Here is an 18270-nt window from a genome sequence, read left to right as displayed (position 1 = left end):
TATTGCCTTTCATTATTGCTGACCCAAGTAATTACGAGTCAGACATTCTGCTTAACTGATGTGTCAATTTCTGTCTTGTACTAAAAGTGCATTTCAGTTTGGAGTGTGGGGCACCCGTTAAACATATTGAAATTTCAACTTCATATTTCAATGTAGATAGTGCTATTCACATTGTGCTGCATATGGGTTCCGGTAGCCACATAGGTCCAGGCTGTCCGTGAATTCGTTAAGCCAACAAGCAAATAAAATATTCAAATTACTAATTAGTAATTTATCATCAACTATCGAAAACAAAATACATAAACACATAATTATTAAATTGCCATCTTAATTCTTTATTCACGTTGCAGGGTTCGAAGATACTCATGTGATGATCTTCATCGGTTTCGGCTTTTTAATGACATTCCTCAAAAAGTACAGCTACAGCGCGCTTGGTTTCAACTGGCTGTTGGCAGCCCTAGTCATTCAATGGGCACTACTCTGCCAGTCCTTCTATCACATGAAGAATAACACTATTTATGTCACTAAGAAGTCTTTGCTTGGTAAGTTTGGCGGCTGATAAAGTTAACACAACGGCCGTAAGCTCTCTAGTGAACTATAGGTGAACAATGAGAAATAACATCGTGTGGTAAAAGGGGGAAGAGATCGACTGAAGAAGACAAGGATGGAATGTGTGAATGACGATGTAAGAGAAAGAGGAGTGAGTGTTGAGATGACTACTGATAGAGGAGAATGGAATAGAAAAAATCGCAGTGTCAACCCCACCTAGTGGGATAAGGTGAGGTAAGATTTTGTAATAGAAATTAGATTCGGATAATTATTTAATTTACATAATAAAGGGTAGTAAAACATTTTTTATAAGTCTTACTAGGTCAAAATTACCTTTTGTTATAAAATTCCCGGTTGCCGTTAAAATAATCATTATTGAATTTAAGTGTTTAGCAAGTATTGTTAGTAATTAATGGCTTTGTAAAATCATCTCGAAAATAGCTAAGTTCGATTCATCATTGCCGTGCTGCTCGAGAGAAGAACCAGCCAACAAATACTGTTTCGCATTTACAAATTTTTTTTTTTTTTGCTTGAATGGGTTGTCGAACGCACAACCCACCTGGTGTTAAGTGGTTACTGGAGCCCATAGACATCTACAACGTAAATGCGCCACCCACCTTGAGATATAAGTTCTAAGGTCTCAAGTATAGTTACAACAGCTACCCCATCCTTTGAAACGAAACGCATTACTGCTCCACGGCAGAAATAGGCGGGGTGGTGTTACCTAGCCGTGCGCACTCACAAGAGGTTTTACCACCAGTAATATCAGTAATACCACCAGTAATTTATTTGAAACTTATCTTAATTCCAGAGAAATTTTCAATCATATATTCAGATACTTAACTAACATCTTCAAAGCTTTGTATCTTTGTTTTAACGAAATTAAATAAATTCATCTCCAAAATTTCCGATTATTTGAAGAAGAAACCAACTGTTCTCAATTATTACGAAACTTGACTTTCCTCTTAGTTCTAATAAGAAAAAGCTGTAATTTAAAAGGCCAATTTCCTTTCAATTTGACAAAAGAATTTATTGCGGACCTGTTTCTGATGTTGTTTTAATATAATTATTCCAAAGTTTCACCGTCCCATTTGCGATCTACGCTTATTAACAGACAATAAAAAAACTGTTATTTTTTAAAATGTAATTGTTACTTTGTAGCCTTGTACGTTCAGATCATTCATAACATAAAACAGTAATTTTATTTAATTACAAATAGCTTAAATAAACCTAATCAAGGTTTCAGTTTCATGTTTTGTTATCCAAAAACTTTTGTTTCTCAATTTTGAATGGCAAAAAACTAAAAATCTGCTAAAGTTCATCCGTTTGTTGAACTATTGATTTATAAAATATATTTATATGCTGTCTGAATCTCAATCTGCATACGAAGACTTCTTATATTTTACTATTAAGTCCGTTCGACGGGCCTACAGTTCGCCTGACGTCTACAGCTACCGGTGCTTATAGTGACAACGCAACGTGAGTGCCCCCCTGAAAATTAACAGGATCGAAATCTCAAGTTCATTCATACAGGATCTGTTTGAGCACGGAACCCCGATTGCCTCGCTGAGCAATAGTGGTGGTGCTAACGGACGGATGGAGTGCAGACGCCTTTCAAATCTTCTCGGATATAAAACAGTCAAACTATCCACTTTCAGGGGTAGGATAGGATTCCAGTAATGAAAATTTCGAATCCACGTCTCAAGTTAGAAGCGTAATTCAAATATTCTGTGGACTACGGTAAAATAAAATAAAATAAAGTAATTTCCGTTCGTTCTTTTAAGTTAGAATTGTTAGTTCAGTTGATTGACTTAAACAATTAAGTTCTGAGATTTCACGAAATCAATTTACAACTAATTGACCTAGAAAATCGAGCGTCAAAATTACCAAGAAATTCCAATTCTCCAATAACTTAAAATAAACGAGAACAATAAATACTTGTTAAAGGTAAGTACTTACAAAAATTGACAAGAAACAAGAAAGAGAGTTTGTACCTACTTAATGTTTTAGAACGCCTTCGCTGTTGGAAATGCTAATTTTTCTGAAAACATTATCATTAACAAACAGCTTAAGAAAATTTTAATTGTTGTGACCTGATGTTCGACTCGTATAATGAAATGGATGAATAAATTTACATTTTTATATTTTTATTATCTTAACATTTAATTTGGCCTACAATTAAAAATCAAATACCTATAATATAGTAAATCTCTTTGGATAAGACAGACATATAATTTTTTGCTAGATGTAAGTTAAGTAAACGTGGTCAGGATCCTAACACTTCAGTCGTATCCACCACCATCCATCGAGGTACTTATGCTATGTAAGTTGAGGATGCTGGACTCTTACGCCCTATGATTTCATCATCGTGGCGGCTTAAGTGTTAAACCAAAGCACAGTTTCGTTCTTGTGTAGGAGCTTTCTCCAATGTGTGCACTTCTAAGAACCAGCTACTCCTGTTCGACTCCATTTAGAAGATAGCTGTTCGGATTGTTCTTCCGGCTACGGATCGTTTGGAGCTTCTGAATATTTGGAGGAAGTTTGATTCGCTCTGTGTATATTCTACAGAGATTCAAGAAGCTTACTGCTTACCGATGATTCTTTCAAACGCATTTCGTTTCCTATGCACTATGCGTAAACCCCTCCCCCCATTATTCAAACATTCTGGTATGCCGTTCTCCAAACGAGGCTTGAATAGAACCTTCAACAGTAGACTCCTCTCTTTCTCAATGTGTTTGATCGACAGTGACGATTTTCAACCAGGTAGAAAATAAGCACCAATCAAATCACGTGTATGTGATCCCAACTACATTATATGACCATTTATTTTTCCCCTACCTTATACTTTAAGCCTAACAACGCATTATACTATGAGCTCCAGAGATCTAATACAGGGTAGTGAAAAATATTTCGGGAACTATGGGTTGTAAATGTAAAATATACTTTTGCATTTCAGAAGCGGATATTATGTCTGCGACAGTTCTCATAACTTTTGGTGCACTATTAGGAGTAGCTAGTGGACTGCAGTTGTTGTTCATAGCTATTGTTGAAACGGCTGTTGCTTGCCTCAATATGTGGCTTGTGGCGGATGTATTTAAGGTTGGTTTTCCAATGTAAGTTTTTAAGTAATAAAACCACTTGGTGAAGTGGTGTCGTATTTTTTAATAATAATTATTAAATTTATGATATATTTCTTCTCATATCCTTGGAGGAGGCCTATACCCGAGGAGGGGTTCTCGCAAGTGAAAATAGAACACAATATTATTCAACAAACATATTTCTTAGTTAACTAATCACATATATTTAATTTTGTTTTTATAAGTCACTTGCACGAAATATAAGGCTTTTCTAGTTTTATTTTCATTTTATTTTTTTATTATATTTATTCTGTTTTGCTATGATATTTTTTCTATTTTGATAAATTACGCTAGCGAGCTAGACAAGAGCGGTCGCCTAAGTCAACCACATTACCATGGCTATCATTGACTTGGCTGACAACCAAGTGTATCGCTTGGTACGAGAAATCCGATACTTCACTTCATATGAAACTTAAGACTGATTTAACGCCATTATTCTAGGCATCTGATGTTGGTGGCTCGATAGCAATTCATACCTTTGGAGCATATTTTGGGATCGGTGTCAGCATGGCGCTGAAATCAAAGAATAAGGACACAACTCCTACTACAAATGGAAACACGACTCCGAGCGTCGACCTGAATGCTCCTAGCTACATATCCGATGTCACTGCTATGATAGGTAACATATAAAATTGTAATATGCCCCATTATGCTTCTGTAGAATTCTCGAATTCTTTGGAAGCATTACCAGAAAAAAATATCGGCGTTAGTGTGCATTTTCGTTAAATAAAATAACTTTCTGGGTGCGTTTGTTTCTATCTCGTATACAATATCTAAAAGAAACCCTAGCTCGGAACTGCAACGCTTACTTTCTATTTAATTTATGTTCTGTTACGATTACTTTCTATTAAATCCCGCAGCCACTATACATCAGGAAGGCCTTTACCACTTTTGATCATTTAAGGTCAAAACAATGATAGATATTCATTTTTGGGTATTGAAGTTGAACAAATTTTTTGTTCCAGGATCAATATTTTTGTGGATATATTGGCCATCATTTAATTCGGGACTAACGAACACAGACGCCGAATATCAAAGAGCTGTTGTCAATACGTATTTATCTCTGGCTGCTGCTACGGTGAGGGCGTTGACAACTTCCTTCCTGATATAAATCCTCTTTAATACCCAAACCCTCGCTAATTTTTCTGAAGATCCAAATAGAAAAATATTATATTCGTAACATGTTTTGATCACGTAGGCACATGTTGTGTATAATATATGTTACTCACTTATTTCATAGCCCATTAATTTCTGTGAGTTGGTCTTTATTTTGAATAGTTCATACAATATTTTCCTTGTATTTTCAAGTCGTAAATGATTGTAGTTAGCATAAATATCGATGAATAACATCTCAGTTGTACTTGGCCATGTATACTGTAAAGGAATAAAAAGGTCAGAAATTATAAACGCACTATTATAGTGCTAAGTAGTCTTCATTTGAGTGCATGCATTTAAATGCGCCTTATCTAGTAGATGAATTGTTGACATCAAAATTAATCTAGTCTAAGGAAAGAAGACCTAGGAAGTGGGCGTGGCCTGCTGACGTAATACAGCAGCGACTTCAGACTGGTCGGAGTTGAAGAGGGGAGTTGAGGACACCACTAACATATTGCCTCGTTCACGGCCTCTTTCTGATCTCGGCACCAGGGATAGACGGACGTTGTACATTCGCGTGTCAACTTAGTTACCCACATTTTGTCATTAGTATTGAAAATCAATAATTGTTGAAAGTTGTATTTTGTATTGTTCTAATTATATTTTTTTAATATTTTGAGTCGTGATTTCTAATTCTAGTATCACTTTTGATACCTACCCTTGCCTTGGTACCATTGATACGATTGATACCTTGACACCTTAAATAATACACTGTGTTGTGACCCCAAACGATTTAGTACCATCGCCAAAGTCATCTATATATATAAAAGAAAGTCGTGTTAGTTACTTCACTTATAACTCAAGAACGGCTGAACCGATTTAGCTGAAAATTGGCAGGGAGGTAGTTTAGAGCCAGGAGAAGGACATAGGATACTTTTTATCCCGTTCGACATCATTCCCGTGTGACTTGACATTTAACGTCAGTCACTATAAAACGTGGTATAACCATAGACCTATATAGTAGGGACACGACATATTGTTCTATACGTACAATTGCTTATATAAATAGCACCCATTTTGAAGGCACATACATAAATATATATCTATCTCGTTCTTACTCAGCACTTTAACTCGCAGGAAAACAATATAACAGTATTTCAGTGCGTACATAAAATGAAACATGAATATACGTAAATATCTCCGTCTCCGTCTAATGAGGCCGAAAATCCGCCATGTTTAGCGCGCCAAATGTCATTGTTACGTCAGTTCGGCCGTCTGTTTTGGGTTGTACATTATTTATTGACTATGATATCGATTTAATATGATTGATTATATAAAATTTCATAATTTATCATGCTTAAAACATACAAAAATAATTATTAAAACTTATTTTATAGGATCTCAAGAAAGTCGATGTCCTAAAACTATTATCTATATGTATTTAAATTAATTATGGAGCCCTCATCCGAAAAATCCATTTTTCGGTCGGAATCTATTGATCATGACACTAATCATAAATATGTGTCACTTTAAAATATGTCATCAAAACATATTTAGACATTCTGTTTAGATATTTCGGGAAAAAGGCTACCGACAAAATCTCTTCGGAACTATTTAAATAAAATAGTTTTATTCCGCAGTGAGTAACACACTATTGTAAATTTGTTAAATATTTAATAATTAAGTGATTTTAGAGAGGAAGTCACAAGGAATGACGTTTGTAATTAATGAATAAATGTTCTGTAGGTGTTTTTTTTTTCACGCGGTCCCTTGATAAGTTTAAAATTTGAATCACTCTCAAGCGAAAGTGATTCAAATGGTGCGGCGCACCTTCCTTGAGGTGCGCTGCGGTAGTATGTTACGGACTATAGAGTCAGCAAAACAATTAAAATAGATTGTAATAGTCTAAGAAAAACACGTACTCAAAATACGATAACATTTAGCATGCTGGAAATGGGCTGATGGCTTTGAACTACGCCATATCTTTATGTTTTGCGACAAACGACAACTTTATAAAATCAGTGTAGCAACTTTTAAAAATCATCATATCGTTTACTTGGCAAATTCGAAGGACGAACTTGTCTTAGATTTCACCCATCTAAATCATATCATATTTGCACAATTCTACAAATAAATAATACTCAACAATATTTAAAATAAAATGAGCCAAGAACGTTTATCGATAAAACCTGATAACATTGAAATCTTTTGTACAGCACTAAAGCCGCCATGTTTTGTGGCCAGATGACGTCACAGTGGCACGAAATTTTGGTTGACGTTTCATTTCCATAGGTTTCCTACTTCATTGGGTATAACAAAAAAGAATCAGACTTGGAATAACAAAATTGACGTATAATGACAGCTATGTAATGACGTATGGATGACAATTTGATATTTGTAAGAAATCAATAATAAAACTATTTCTATTAAATAAATAATTCACATTATTGCCCAATTGCCCATTCGTATAAACAGTGAAGTGAAATTTATATATATAAAAACTATAAAACTCGGTATGGTTGAAAATTTAAGTTTTTAGGTGAAGTGAAGTTTAATTAATAATGCCGCGACCAAGACGATCGAATCTTTCCCGACAAAGCCGTGATGCAAGAAGAATACGAAATACTGCAAATGAAAGGACTGAAGAAGAACAAGAAATTGCACGTGAACAGCGCCGCGATAGTATGGCTCGACTTCGTGCTTCTCAATCACGAGAGCAAAGTGAAGCAGCCCGTGAAACAAACAGCCTGACCAAATAGATGATATCATATGTGCTGAGATTCCTGATTATGAAGTCGATCCAGACCTACATGATGTTGTTACTACTAATATGATTCATGGACCGTGTGGTGCCATCAATCCCCAATCACCTTGCATGGTCGATGGAAAGTGCTCTAAACGATATCCACGGAAATTAACGGCGGAGACTGTCACTGGCAATGATGGTTATCCGCTGTATCGGCGTCGATCACCAGATGACAACGGTCGAACTGTCACAACGAAAGTGAAAAGAATGGATTTCGTTGTCGACAACAGTTCCATATTCGCCACTTATTTCTAAATCGTTCAAGACACATTGCAACGTTGAATACTGCAATTCAGTTAAGTCCATAAAATATATTTGCAAATATGTCACGAAAGGCAGTGATATGGCGGTTTTTGGATTGCAATCCTCGAATACCAACGATGAAATTTCACGCTATCAAGTTGGTCGTTATGTGAACTGTAATGAAGCGATTTGGCGTATATTCGCATTTCCCATTCACGAACGTCATCCTACTGTTACGCATTTGGCGGTGCATCTGGAGAATGGTCAACGAGTATATTTTACGGCTTCGAATGCTACGCAACGTGCTGAAACACCTCCAGCAACTACATTGACCAGTTTTTTTTCAATCTGCCAAAGCGATCAGTTTGCACGAACTTTGCTTTACTCGAAGATGCCACGTTATTATACTTGGAATGCTTCATCGAAGAATTTTCAAAGATGGAAGCAAGGCGATGCGGTTCCTGGGTATCCAGATGTGCGTTCTACTGATGCTCTTGGTCGTATGTATACAGTTCATCCAAAGAATAATGAATGTTTCTATTTGCGGTTGTTGCTGGTAAATGTGCGTGGGCCAACGTCATTTGAGTCACTACGAACTGTTAATGGTGTAATATTCCCAACATATCGTGCTGCATGTGAAGAATTGAAGTTATTAGAAAACGATAGTCATTGGGATACGACAATCGCTGAAGCCATTATCTCTGCATCTCTAAGTCAGATACGCACATTATTCGCCATCATAATTTCGACATGTTTTCCATCAAACCCATGTAACCTGTGGCATAAATACAAGGATAATATGTCAGAAGATATTTTACATCAAATTCGTGTCAGTTCCAGAAATCACGATATTGAGATGAATGAGGAGATACATAATCGTGCTTTACTCTTGATCGAAGATATGTGTTACCTCATGTGCGGTAATTTATTAATCAGGTTAGGAATGCCAGCACCATATCGTGAAATGAATGACGCATTTAATCGAGAATTGGAAAGGGAACGTGAATATGATCACCAGGAATTAGATTTAGTAGTTCAAATGAATGTACCCCTGTTGAATTACCAACAAAAGGAAGTTTATGATACTTTAATGAAGGCAATCGATGATGAAAATTGTGGTTTATATTTCCTAGATGCCCCTGGTGGAACTGGCAAGACATTCCTCATGTCATTAGTTTTAGCAACTGTTCGGGCGAGATTTAACATAGCGGTTGCAGTTGCTTCTTCTGGAATAGCAGCCACATTGTTAGAAGGATGCCGTACGGCTCATTCAGCATTCAAATTACCGTTAAATCTTCAAACTATTGAAGAACCAACGTGTAATATTGCAAAACACTCAGCAATGGCCAAAGTTTTAGCGGTATCGAAAATCATCATCTGGTACGAATGCACAATGGCGCATAAACGTGCATTAGAAGCACTTAACCGAACATTAAAAGATTTACGCAATGACTCGAGATGTTTTGGAGGAGCAATGATTTTACTTTCTGGCGATTTCCGCCAAATACTGCCAGTAATTCCAAGATCTACGGCTGCCGACGAAATAAACGCTTGCCTCAAATCGTCAAATCTATGGCGCCATGTGAAGAAACTGCAACTGACAACAAACATGAGAGTTACATTGCTTAATGATACATCTGCTGAAGATTTCTCGGAGCAATTGCTGACTATCGGTAATGGTCAAGTACCTGTCGATGAATCGAGCGGATTAATATCATTTCCAAATAATTTCTGTAATTTTGTCTCATCAAAAGACGAACTTATCAACAATGTATTTCCAGAAATTATTTCTAAATACAAAAATTATGAATGGATGAGTGAGCGAGCAATTTTAGCGGCTAAGAATAAATATGTAGATGACCTAAACTACATAATTCAAAATAAGATCATTGGAACAATGCATTCATTCAAATCTATGGACTGCGTCACAAATGAAGATGAAGCCACCAACTATCCAATTGAATTTTTAAACTCTTTGGACGTGCCTGGCTTACCACCGCACAATTTACGCCTAAAGGTTGGCTCCGTAGTAGTCATGCTTCGAAACATAAACCAACCAAAACTGTGCAACGGTACGCGTTTGGTGGTTAGAAAATTGATGAACAATGTAATTTACGCTACGATAATGATAGGAAAATTCAAAGGTGAGGAAGTTCTCATTCCGAGGATACCGATGATCCCAACCGATATGCCGTTTGAATTTAAAAGACTTCAATTTCCGATACGTCTTGCATTTGCCATGACCATCAACAAATCACAAGGCCAATCCTTAAAAGTTTGTGGTTTAAATCTAGAACATTCATGGTTTTCCCATGGTCAATTATACGTGGCATGTTCACGGGTCGGAAGACCATCTGCGTTGTTTGTTTTTGCGCCTGATAATAAAACAAAAAATGTCGTGTATCACAAGGTACTTAAATGAAGAGCAACCTATGTACTAAAATACAGAAATAATTATGAATGATTGATGTAGAAATTTAATTTTTTTTGTATTTTTTCCAATAAAAAAAAAATCTGCTTATTTATTGACATTAAGGCGGAACAAAGTCCGCCGGAACAGCTATATATATATAAAAAGGAATTGCTGTTCCTTAGTCTCGCTAAAGCTCTAGAACGGCTGGACCGATTTGAATAATTTTGGTTTTGAATTATTTGTGGAAGTTCAGAGTAGGTTTAAAAGGTAGATAAATATGAAAATGCTCGAAATTCAATAAAAATAGAAATTTTGTTTTTCCTTTCATTTGTCCCCCGTCGGACGGATTCCTTTTGTTTGTTTTAAGTTTATTTTATACAAAAGTTTAGGTCTTTTATTTATCGATTAAGGCACAACGAAGTCTGCCGGGTCAGCTAGTTATTTATATCTACAAGTATTTAAAAATATTTTCTTTATGGTCGCACTACAAAAATAATCAAGGAATTAAGAAGAAGAATTTGAATTTATGACTTTAAATTAGCCACTCTACCCATTTCGACAATTACTTCAATGTACCTCTATTTTTCCAACAGGTAACTACATTTGTTTTATCATCAGCACTGAATGAGCACAAAGGTAAATTTGACATGGTTCACATCCAGAACTCCACCCTGGCTGGTGGAGTGGCTGTGGGCTCCGTGTGTAACATGCAGATCGGAGCTGGTGGAGCAGTGGCTATTGGAATCGGCGCGGGGATCTTGAGCGTTCTAGGATATCGTTACCTGACAGTACGTTTAGCGTCCTTTTAATATGTTAAGGATTTTTTATTGCATAGATATGTGAACGGGGCTATGGCACACGAGGCGTTAATTAGTTGACGAAACTCATAAACATCACTATATCAACCACCATAATCCAACCTTATTCATAAGGTCGAATTTTATTTCCTTAACAATAGTTACAGTACAATAGTAACAGTAGTTTACTGATGGTAGGACCTCTTGTGAGTCCGCACGGGTAGGTACCACCACCGCGTCTATTTCTGCCGTGAAGCTGTAATGCGTTTCGGCTTGAAGGGTGGGGCAACCGTTGTAACTATACTGAGACCTTAGAACTTATATCTCAAGGTGGGTGGCGTATTTACGTTGTAGATGTCTATGAGCTCCATTAACCACTTAACATCAGGTCGGCTGTGAGCTCGTCCTACCATCTAAGCAATAAAATATCTCCCTGCAGTATTTAAGCGCAGCCTTAGTCGTATCGTTGAGTATAAGTACTTCAGCGTCTTATCCTACAATGACACAAAAGATTTGTCAAATTGTAATATTTTTAGCATAGTTTTTAGCGTGTGACTGAAGTGGAGTAGCTTTCAAAGTCATAGTATTACGAGTATAATGAATTAATAAAAAGTACCAAAGTAAAGATATGTATTTATAATGAAATTAACACGAGAGCTTATTACCATCGAACAAAGACTTACTTAAGAGATATACCTATTATATTAAAATCCATTAAAAAGTGAACGTTTTTGACCGATTTTATGTGAAAATGATTAGTTTTAACTTCTCAATATATGTGTAACCAACAGCCCAAACTCACAAAGATTGGCATCCTGGACACTTGCGGTGTGAACAACCTTCACGGTATGCCTGGAATCTACTCCGGTGTTCTCTCCGTCCTGTTCGCCGGTCTAGCCACCAGCGACGCTTATGGCGCTGAACTTGGCACTGTTTTTAGTGGCATTGGCCAGGTATATTAATTGTGACATTTTAACTCTATTCATTATCTAACTAGGTGGCGTCAGTATGTGTGTTTTATTATTCGTTAGCTTACGGTATCATACCAGCCACGTGTGTGAATTCCTCCTTCTATAAAGAATAACTAACTTGGCATTGTCGCATAGGGATAGGAATTTCGGGAATATTTAGTTATTATATATAAAACTAAGGTACATGTTATTACTACGGATGAATAGGGAATTGGTAATATACTAGTACCTTCTAATGAGGTATAACCTAGCCATTTGTCTCTGTAAGAAAATAATTTTATAAGATATTATTACTTACTCAGTATTCAGTTAACTTTCGTCTCCTCAACTTTTAAGCTTTTAAGTTGTATGTACCATATCTGCCGTAATTGAACAATAACGTACTTTGTTAAAAATTATGTCCAGTTGCTCTTTACTGATAGACACGCTCATATCTGATTCGGTTCAGACCAGCTATTGGGCGTATAAGCACAGTAACGTTTTAAGTTGAAATTATGATTCCATGGAATTAGCTACCTTCTATTTCAAATCCATAATTTATTTTAAGTTCATCCATACTACCTGGAGCCACTGCGGTCATCCACAGTGCGTTTCCAGAGGTATTTTTTGCCACGTACCATCCGGCTATGGAATGAGCTCCCCTCCACGGTGTTTCCCGAGCGCTATGACATGTCCTTCTTCAAACGAGGCTTGTGGAGAGTATTAAACGGTAGGCAGCGGCTTGGCTCTACCCCTGGCATTGCTAAAGTCCATGGACGACGGTAACCATTCACCATCAGGAGGGCGGTATGCTCAAGTCTGCCGACAAGGGCAATAAAAAAATAAAATAAAAAAAATATAATAAAATATAGAGGTGTATTAGATTAAAAACACGTTACACTATTCTTGTATTATAGAATGGCAGAACTATTGGACAACAAGCTTTGAACCAGTTCCTAGCTCTTGTGGTGACTCTGTTATTATCACTGGTATCTGGATTTCTAACAGGTAAGAAACAATTCGTATCAACGAGCGAGGTGCCAAAGAGGTTGTGAGGTAAATTGCTTCCTATTTTGAGTTAACGCCAGATGAGCTTAAGTGAAAGAAAAGTGAGACCTTACAACTCATGTCTCAAGCTAGGTGGCGGGACTTACGCTGTAAATGTCTATGGGCTCCTTAACACCAGGTGGACCGTGAGCTCGTCCATCCATCTTAGCAATAAATAAAAATAAAAAAGCTGTAATTCCATCTACCTAAAGATCTAAAGCTCTTTTTAAAACAGCGACCTCAGTTCTAATCTTCTGGCTAAATAGCTCATCTAACACATTCATTCTTTTCTTCGAACATTTTATTGTAAATATTAAATATATTCCAAAAAAGCTGTATTCAATATACCTTAAACGCAATTATCAAAAACATATCCAACCAAAAGCAGAGAACAAACAGACGCAGAACAAACCAACAATATGAAAATTGAAATAATAAAATGAGAGGAGCATTTAACGAAAAAAAAATCTCTTCTACTAACTCGCGAATTGAGTATGTTATGCAGTAAAGATCCAGTGAACAATTTTTCATTACTGTTGGTTTGGTAGTGATTAGAAATTGAAACTTATGACGGAATAACAATACCAAATGAAATCTATAGGCCAGTACTACATAGTTTTAGTATGTGGTGGTAGCGCGTATTGTAAGCCCGCACAGGTAGGCACTGCCCTACTTATTCTACCGCGATGTGCCTTTTGGATTTGAAAGATTGGGACATCTGATATATATAACTCATTTATCAAGGGTGGTTTCCCGGCATCTACATATCTGGACATTTCTTATATTCATGGATATTCTATGGTTCCGGTAACAAGTAACCAGCAACAACACACGAGCTCTCCCTCTCTCGTTCCATCAAGGAGACCCTTGAAGGCCGACCTGGAGTGGGATGCTCGACTTCTGCGAGTTCATCATCTCGCGAAAGTCTTCTATCTCCACCGTAGCCACAACGATCGGAAGCGATATATCCGATTCTATAAAGACACGGCGCTGCCCGAGCTACATGGGGCAGTTCCCAAGCATGTGCTTAGCCATGTCCTCGTCGCAGCCACAGTGGTGGAACTCAATCGTTGGTTCCCTTCGAGCGATGATAGCGTCGCATAGCAGGTACCCACCGAACGCTCATGGCCAGTGAGCACATGGGTCAACCGGGAGGTAACACGGTCGCGGCTAACCCAGTCTGTGAGAATAGGACGCACCGCCTCGACGCGACAACGGTCCGAAGACCAGCCGACGGATTCGTCAGACGGCGAGACCACGCCTCCTGCACGGACCGCCGAGATTAGAACCTAAAGACGCCTGACTAATGGAGTCGTCGGCGAAAATAATTGTACGTCGGTCGTTACCGTAAATGTTGAAGTCGTCGTGGCCTAAAGGATAAGACGTCCGGTGCATTCGTATCGAGCGATGCACCGGTGTTCGAATCCCGCTGGCGGGTACCAATTTGTCTAATGAAATACGTACTCAACAAATGTTCACGATTGACTTCCACGGTGAAGGAATAACATCGTGCAATAAAAATCAAACCCGCAAAATTATAATTTGCGTAATTACTGTTGGTAGGACCTCTTGTGAGTCCGCACGGGTAGGTACCACCGCCCCGCCTATTTCTGCCGTGAAGCAGTAATGCGTTTCGGTTTGAAGGGTGGGGCAGCCGTTGCGACTATACTGAGACCTTAGAGCTATATCTCAAGATGTGTGGCGCATTTACGTTGTAGATGTCTATGGGCTCCAGTAACCACTTAACATCAGGTGGGCTGTGAGCTCGTCCACACATCTAAGCAATAAAAAAAAAATGTTGACAAATATGACCTTGTCGAATATGGTTCTGTGGTTTAATGAATATGCAACGTCTATGTCATTCGAATGCAACTCAATGCAAAAAAGAATTTGGTTGCATATTTCTAGGAGCGCCATTGTATCTATAAGTACATTTACTAGATAAACAATGTTGATTGTCCAATCAAAAAGTACTTATGCACAATACATCTAGTTTCATCAAGGTGTGCTTTTATATTTTTATAGATCTTGGGTCTTTTTTGCATAAAACACTTGAATTAAATATAACTTCGCAGCCTACGAAGTGGCATTTAATTATTAAAAAGCCGTACTGTTGCGTCTGTTGGAAATTTCCTTTATAAAATGTGGAAATTCGGTTGTTTTTAAAGATTGGTCTAGTTTAGTGGTCTACAGCGGGTTCGCGATTATTTTGCAGTCGTTAAAGACGTTTGAATTTAGAGCCGCCTAATGAGCATCGAAAATGCTAAGGGCAAAGTCACCGCCTATATGTGAATTATACTTCTACCACTATTTCCAGGTTGTGGGGCGCTTTTGTATTATATTGTCATCGTTAGATAACAACTTCCTGCTTGTTACTATCGCAAACAGCAGTCTGTTCCCATTTCAAAGTTGGTGCGGTCGTTACGATACCTAAACAATGTGCTGGAACAACATAGTTAAAGTTTAGGGCTAACAGTAAACATATCGCATTATATAGAAATGCATTATGTAAAGTATTGTTACGCGGGTAAGAGTAACACCATCTATCGCCGAATAGTCGAACAAATATCGAAGGATCTAGTAGCATCTAGAACGCTCGAGAAGTATAACGCCATCTATTGTCGGATAGCGGAAAACAATACTAGAGATGTGTGGAATATTCTCGATAATTCTAAGGATGTGGTATCGGCTATAAAAGCGTTGTAGGGATGGCACGCAGTCAGTCAGTAATCGGAACTACTCGAAGCGAAACAGCGAACGGATCACCTGAAGCGAAGCGGAACAAGCGAATTGAGAATTTTAAAGTGTTTAAGTGCTAATACAGTGTTAGCTTGTAATTCGGTAGAATTTTTATTTATCCCGAACCCCAGCGCGTAACAGTATAAATAGTTCCAGTGATAATGGTCGAATAACAAAAACGGGGAAATTCCATTGAATGAATAAATCTCGTTATTATGAAATCCTCAATGAAAGGTAACCAGGCGACTGGAGATAATTGAAAAAGGCAACATAAAACGGGAAAACGTAACATTTTCATGTAAATTATCAATACATTACAGAGTGGATGTACTTAACAGACGGTCCGTTAATGAAATAGAACGCCAGGAAAACGTTTATTTATTAAAGGATATTTTTGATCTCATTCACTTTTATTTTTATCTAATTAAGTCATACATTTGTTTTTTTTAAATATTATTTCACCATACACATAAAGATATATAAATCAATACGCATCGATAAATTACTATAGTCCCGTTAACCAGTCAAAGTAATTTTGATTAGCGTAGATGAAAAAAACATCTTTTATTTAGTGCCGTATAAATATGTATTATTGCTTAGATGCGTGGAAGAACTCACAGCCCACCCGGTGGTAAGTGGTTACTGGAGCCCATAGACATCCACAACGTAGATGCGCCACCCACCTTGAGATATAAGTTCTAAGGTCTCAAGTATAATTACAACGGCTGCCTCACCCTTCAAACCGAAACGCATTACTGCTTCACGGCAGAAATAGGCAGGGTGGTGGTACCCACCCGCGCGGACTCACAAGAGGTCCTACCACCAGTAATTACGAAAATTATAATTTTGCGGGTTTCATTTTTATTACACGATGTTATTCCTTCACCGTGGAAATCAATCGTAAACATTTGTTGAGTACGTATTTCATTAGAAAAATTGGTACCCGCCTGAGATTCGAACACTGGTGCATCGCTCAACACGAATGCACCGGACGTCTTATCCGTTAGGCCACGACGACTTCAAATGATTGTTCCTCAAATGACTTCAAATTGGTACCTAAGCTAGGCTCTTCAAGAATTAAATTCTTCCTCAACAGCTGTAGTATTTCATGCTGACATCAAAATCTTATCATTTCTGATACAATCGAGTTTTTTTTTTTTTTAATTTCAATTCAACTGTTTCCAGGTCTCCTCTCAAAGATTCCAGCACTGGAGCCCCTGAAGCAGAAACAATGGTACAACGACGAAATCAACTGGGAATTACCTTAATCGACCCTTTGTTTAGCGACCCCGTTGTGCTTACAAAAGATTTTTATCCTCTCCGTTGTGGATTCACAACGAAAATGTAGGTTTTACAAGGAAAACAATAATTCCCAAAAGCTTGTAGATCGACACGAGCTGTATTATTTTATTCGGATAAAAAGTATTGACTTATTAATGAGCTGAGTGAATCTGACATCAGTGGATAGATGAGCGTACTGACCTCACGCTTTTAACGAATTACGGCCTATTGAAAACGTGAATGTAGCCACCTAATTTACGTTATCATAATAGAACCTCTTGTGAGTTTACTGGTGGTAGGACCTCTTGTGAGTCCACACGGGTAGGTACCACCACCACGCCTATTTCTGCCGTGAAGCAGTAATGCGTTTCGGTTTGAAGGGCGGGGCAGCCGTTGTAACTATAATGAGACTTTAGAACTCATATCTCAAGGCGGGTGGCGGCATTTATGTTGTAGATGTCTATGGGCTCTAGTAATCACTTAACACCAGGTGGGCTGTGAGCTCGTCCACCGGAACTATGCAATAAAAATAAACTTAAAAAATCATCAGTGAGGTACGCATCATTGGGTCTCGACAGAAGTAAGACCATGTTTCCAAAGCTTACAGGAACAAGCCTTGGGTAGTTAAATGATTTTGTATCCTTAGCATTGATTCTGAGTATAACAGCTAAATATTTAATGCTGAGGTTATCAGCAAATACATAATTGCTTTAAAGGGACCAAACTCCGCGAAGCTGAATTTACTTTTTTTTTAATTCTTTTGTATTTTTCACTTTATTTTTTCTTAGTATCAAGTTATTTTAAATGTATAATTTATTATCAAAAACATTAAAACCTTTTTAGATATATGTAATTAGGAATATATCTGTTGAATTTACGTTTTATTATTGAAAATTGTTTAGAAAAGTATTTTGGTTAAGTAAATAGTTATATAATATTATTATCAATAAGTTTTGTTTTATGTAGCTCTCTGATTAAGATACTAATAAAGATGACATTTTAATTAACATGAATACTCGTATCTTTTGAACTAACACATACAAGCTTTTTCAGTTAGAAAGGGATTTTAAAAATTATTGCAAGTTTTTTTTCAACATTTCGCTCGCTTCGCAGACTTAGTGATTAGTGACTGAGTAACACACTACCGAGCTTAATGCCCGGTTAGAGCCAATATGAATATATCAAAGTATTACGTAACCATCTACCATGTATT

General features: G+C 37.4%; 2 protein-coding genes across 2 annotated transcripts in view; both read left to right on the top strand.

Annotated features, from left to right (window-relative positions):
• Nucleotides 1-10826, top strand: part of LOC149501040 (uncharacterized) — a 173526-nt gene extending 162700 nt beyond the window's left edge. The window contains exon 2 of the mRNA XM_089734720.1: nt 5189-10826. Within this exon, the coding sequence (XP_089590846.1) occupies nt 7931-10252 (2322 nt within the window). The 5' untranslated portion in view covers nt 5189-7930 and the 3' untranslated portion in view covers nt 10253-10826. The remainder of the gene's footprint in view (nt 1-5188) is intronic.
• Nucleotides 326-18043, top strand: Rh50 (Rhesus blood group-associated glycoprotein Rh50). Its single transcript, XM_089734722.1, has 8 exons — nt 326-542; nt 3506-3648; nt 4128-4305; nt 4652-4764; nt 10837-11031; nt 11832-11993; nt 12908-12998; nt 16962-18043. Exons 1-8 carry the CDS (start codon nt 371-373, stop codon nt 17042-17044), a joined length of 1137 nt encoding a protein of 378 aa, XP_089590848.1. The 5' UTR covers nt 326-370; the 3' UTR covers nt 17045-18043.
• Nucleotides 18044-18270: the final 227 nt, after the last annotated feature.

The sequence above is a fragment of the Bombyx mandarina genome, chromosome 18 (assembly GCF_030267445.1).
Source record: "Bombyx mandarina strain Sakado chromosome 18, ASM3026744v2".
Taxonomy (NCBI): domain Eukaryota; kingdom Metazoa; phylum Arthropoda; class Insecta; order Lepidoptera; family Bombycidae; genus Bombyx; species Bombyx mandarina.
Note: the sequence above shows the minus strand (reverse complement) of the source record. Positions and strands in the feature narration are given on the sequence as shown.

What these genes read in the sequence shown, in the direction of transcription:
- Rh50 (XM_089734722.1), top strand. Translation starts at nt 371, where the DNA reads ATGATCTTCATCGGTTTCGGCTTTTTAATGACATTCCTCAAAAAGTAC. An exon ending in TATCTCTGGCTGCTGCTACG is followed by an intron (nt 4,765 to 10,836) that starts GTGAGGGCGTTG and finishes TTTTTCCAACAG; the next exon opens with GTAACTACATTTGTTTTATC. An exon ending in TAGGATATCGTTACCTGACA is followed by an intron (nt 11,032 to 11,831) that starts GTACGTTTAGCG and finishes TGTAACCAACAG; the next exon opens with CCCAAACTCACAAAGATTGG.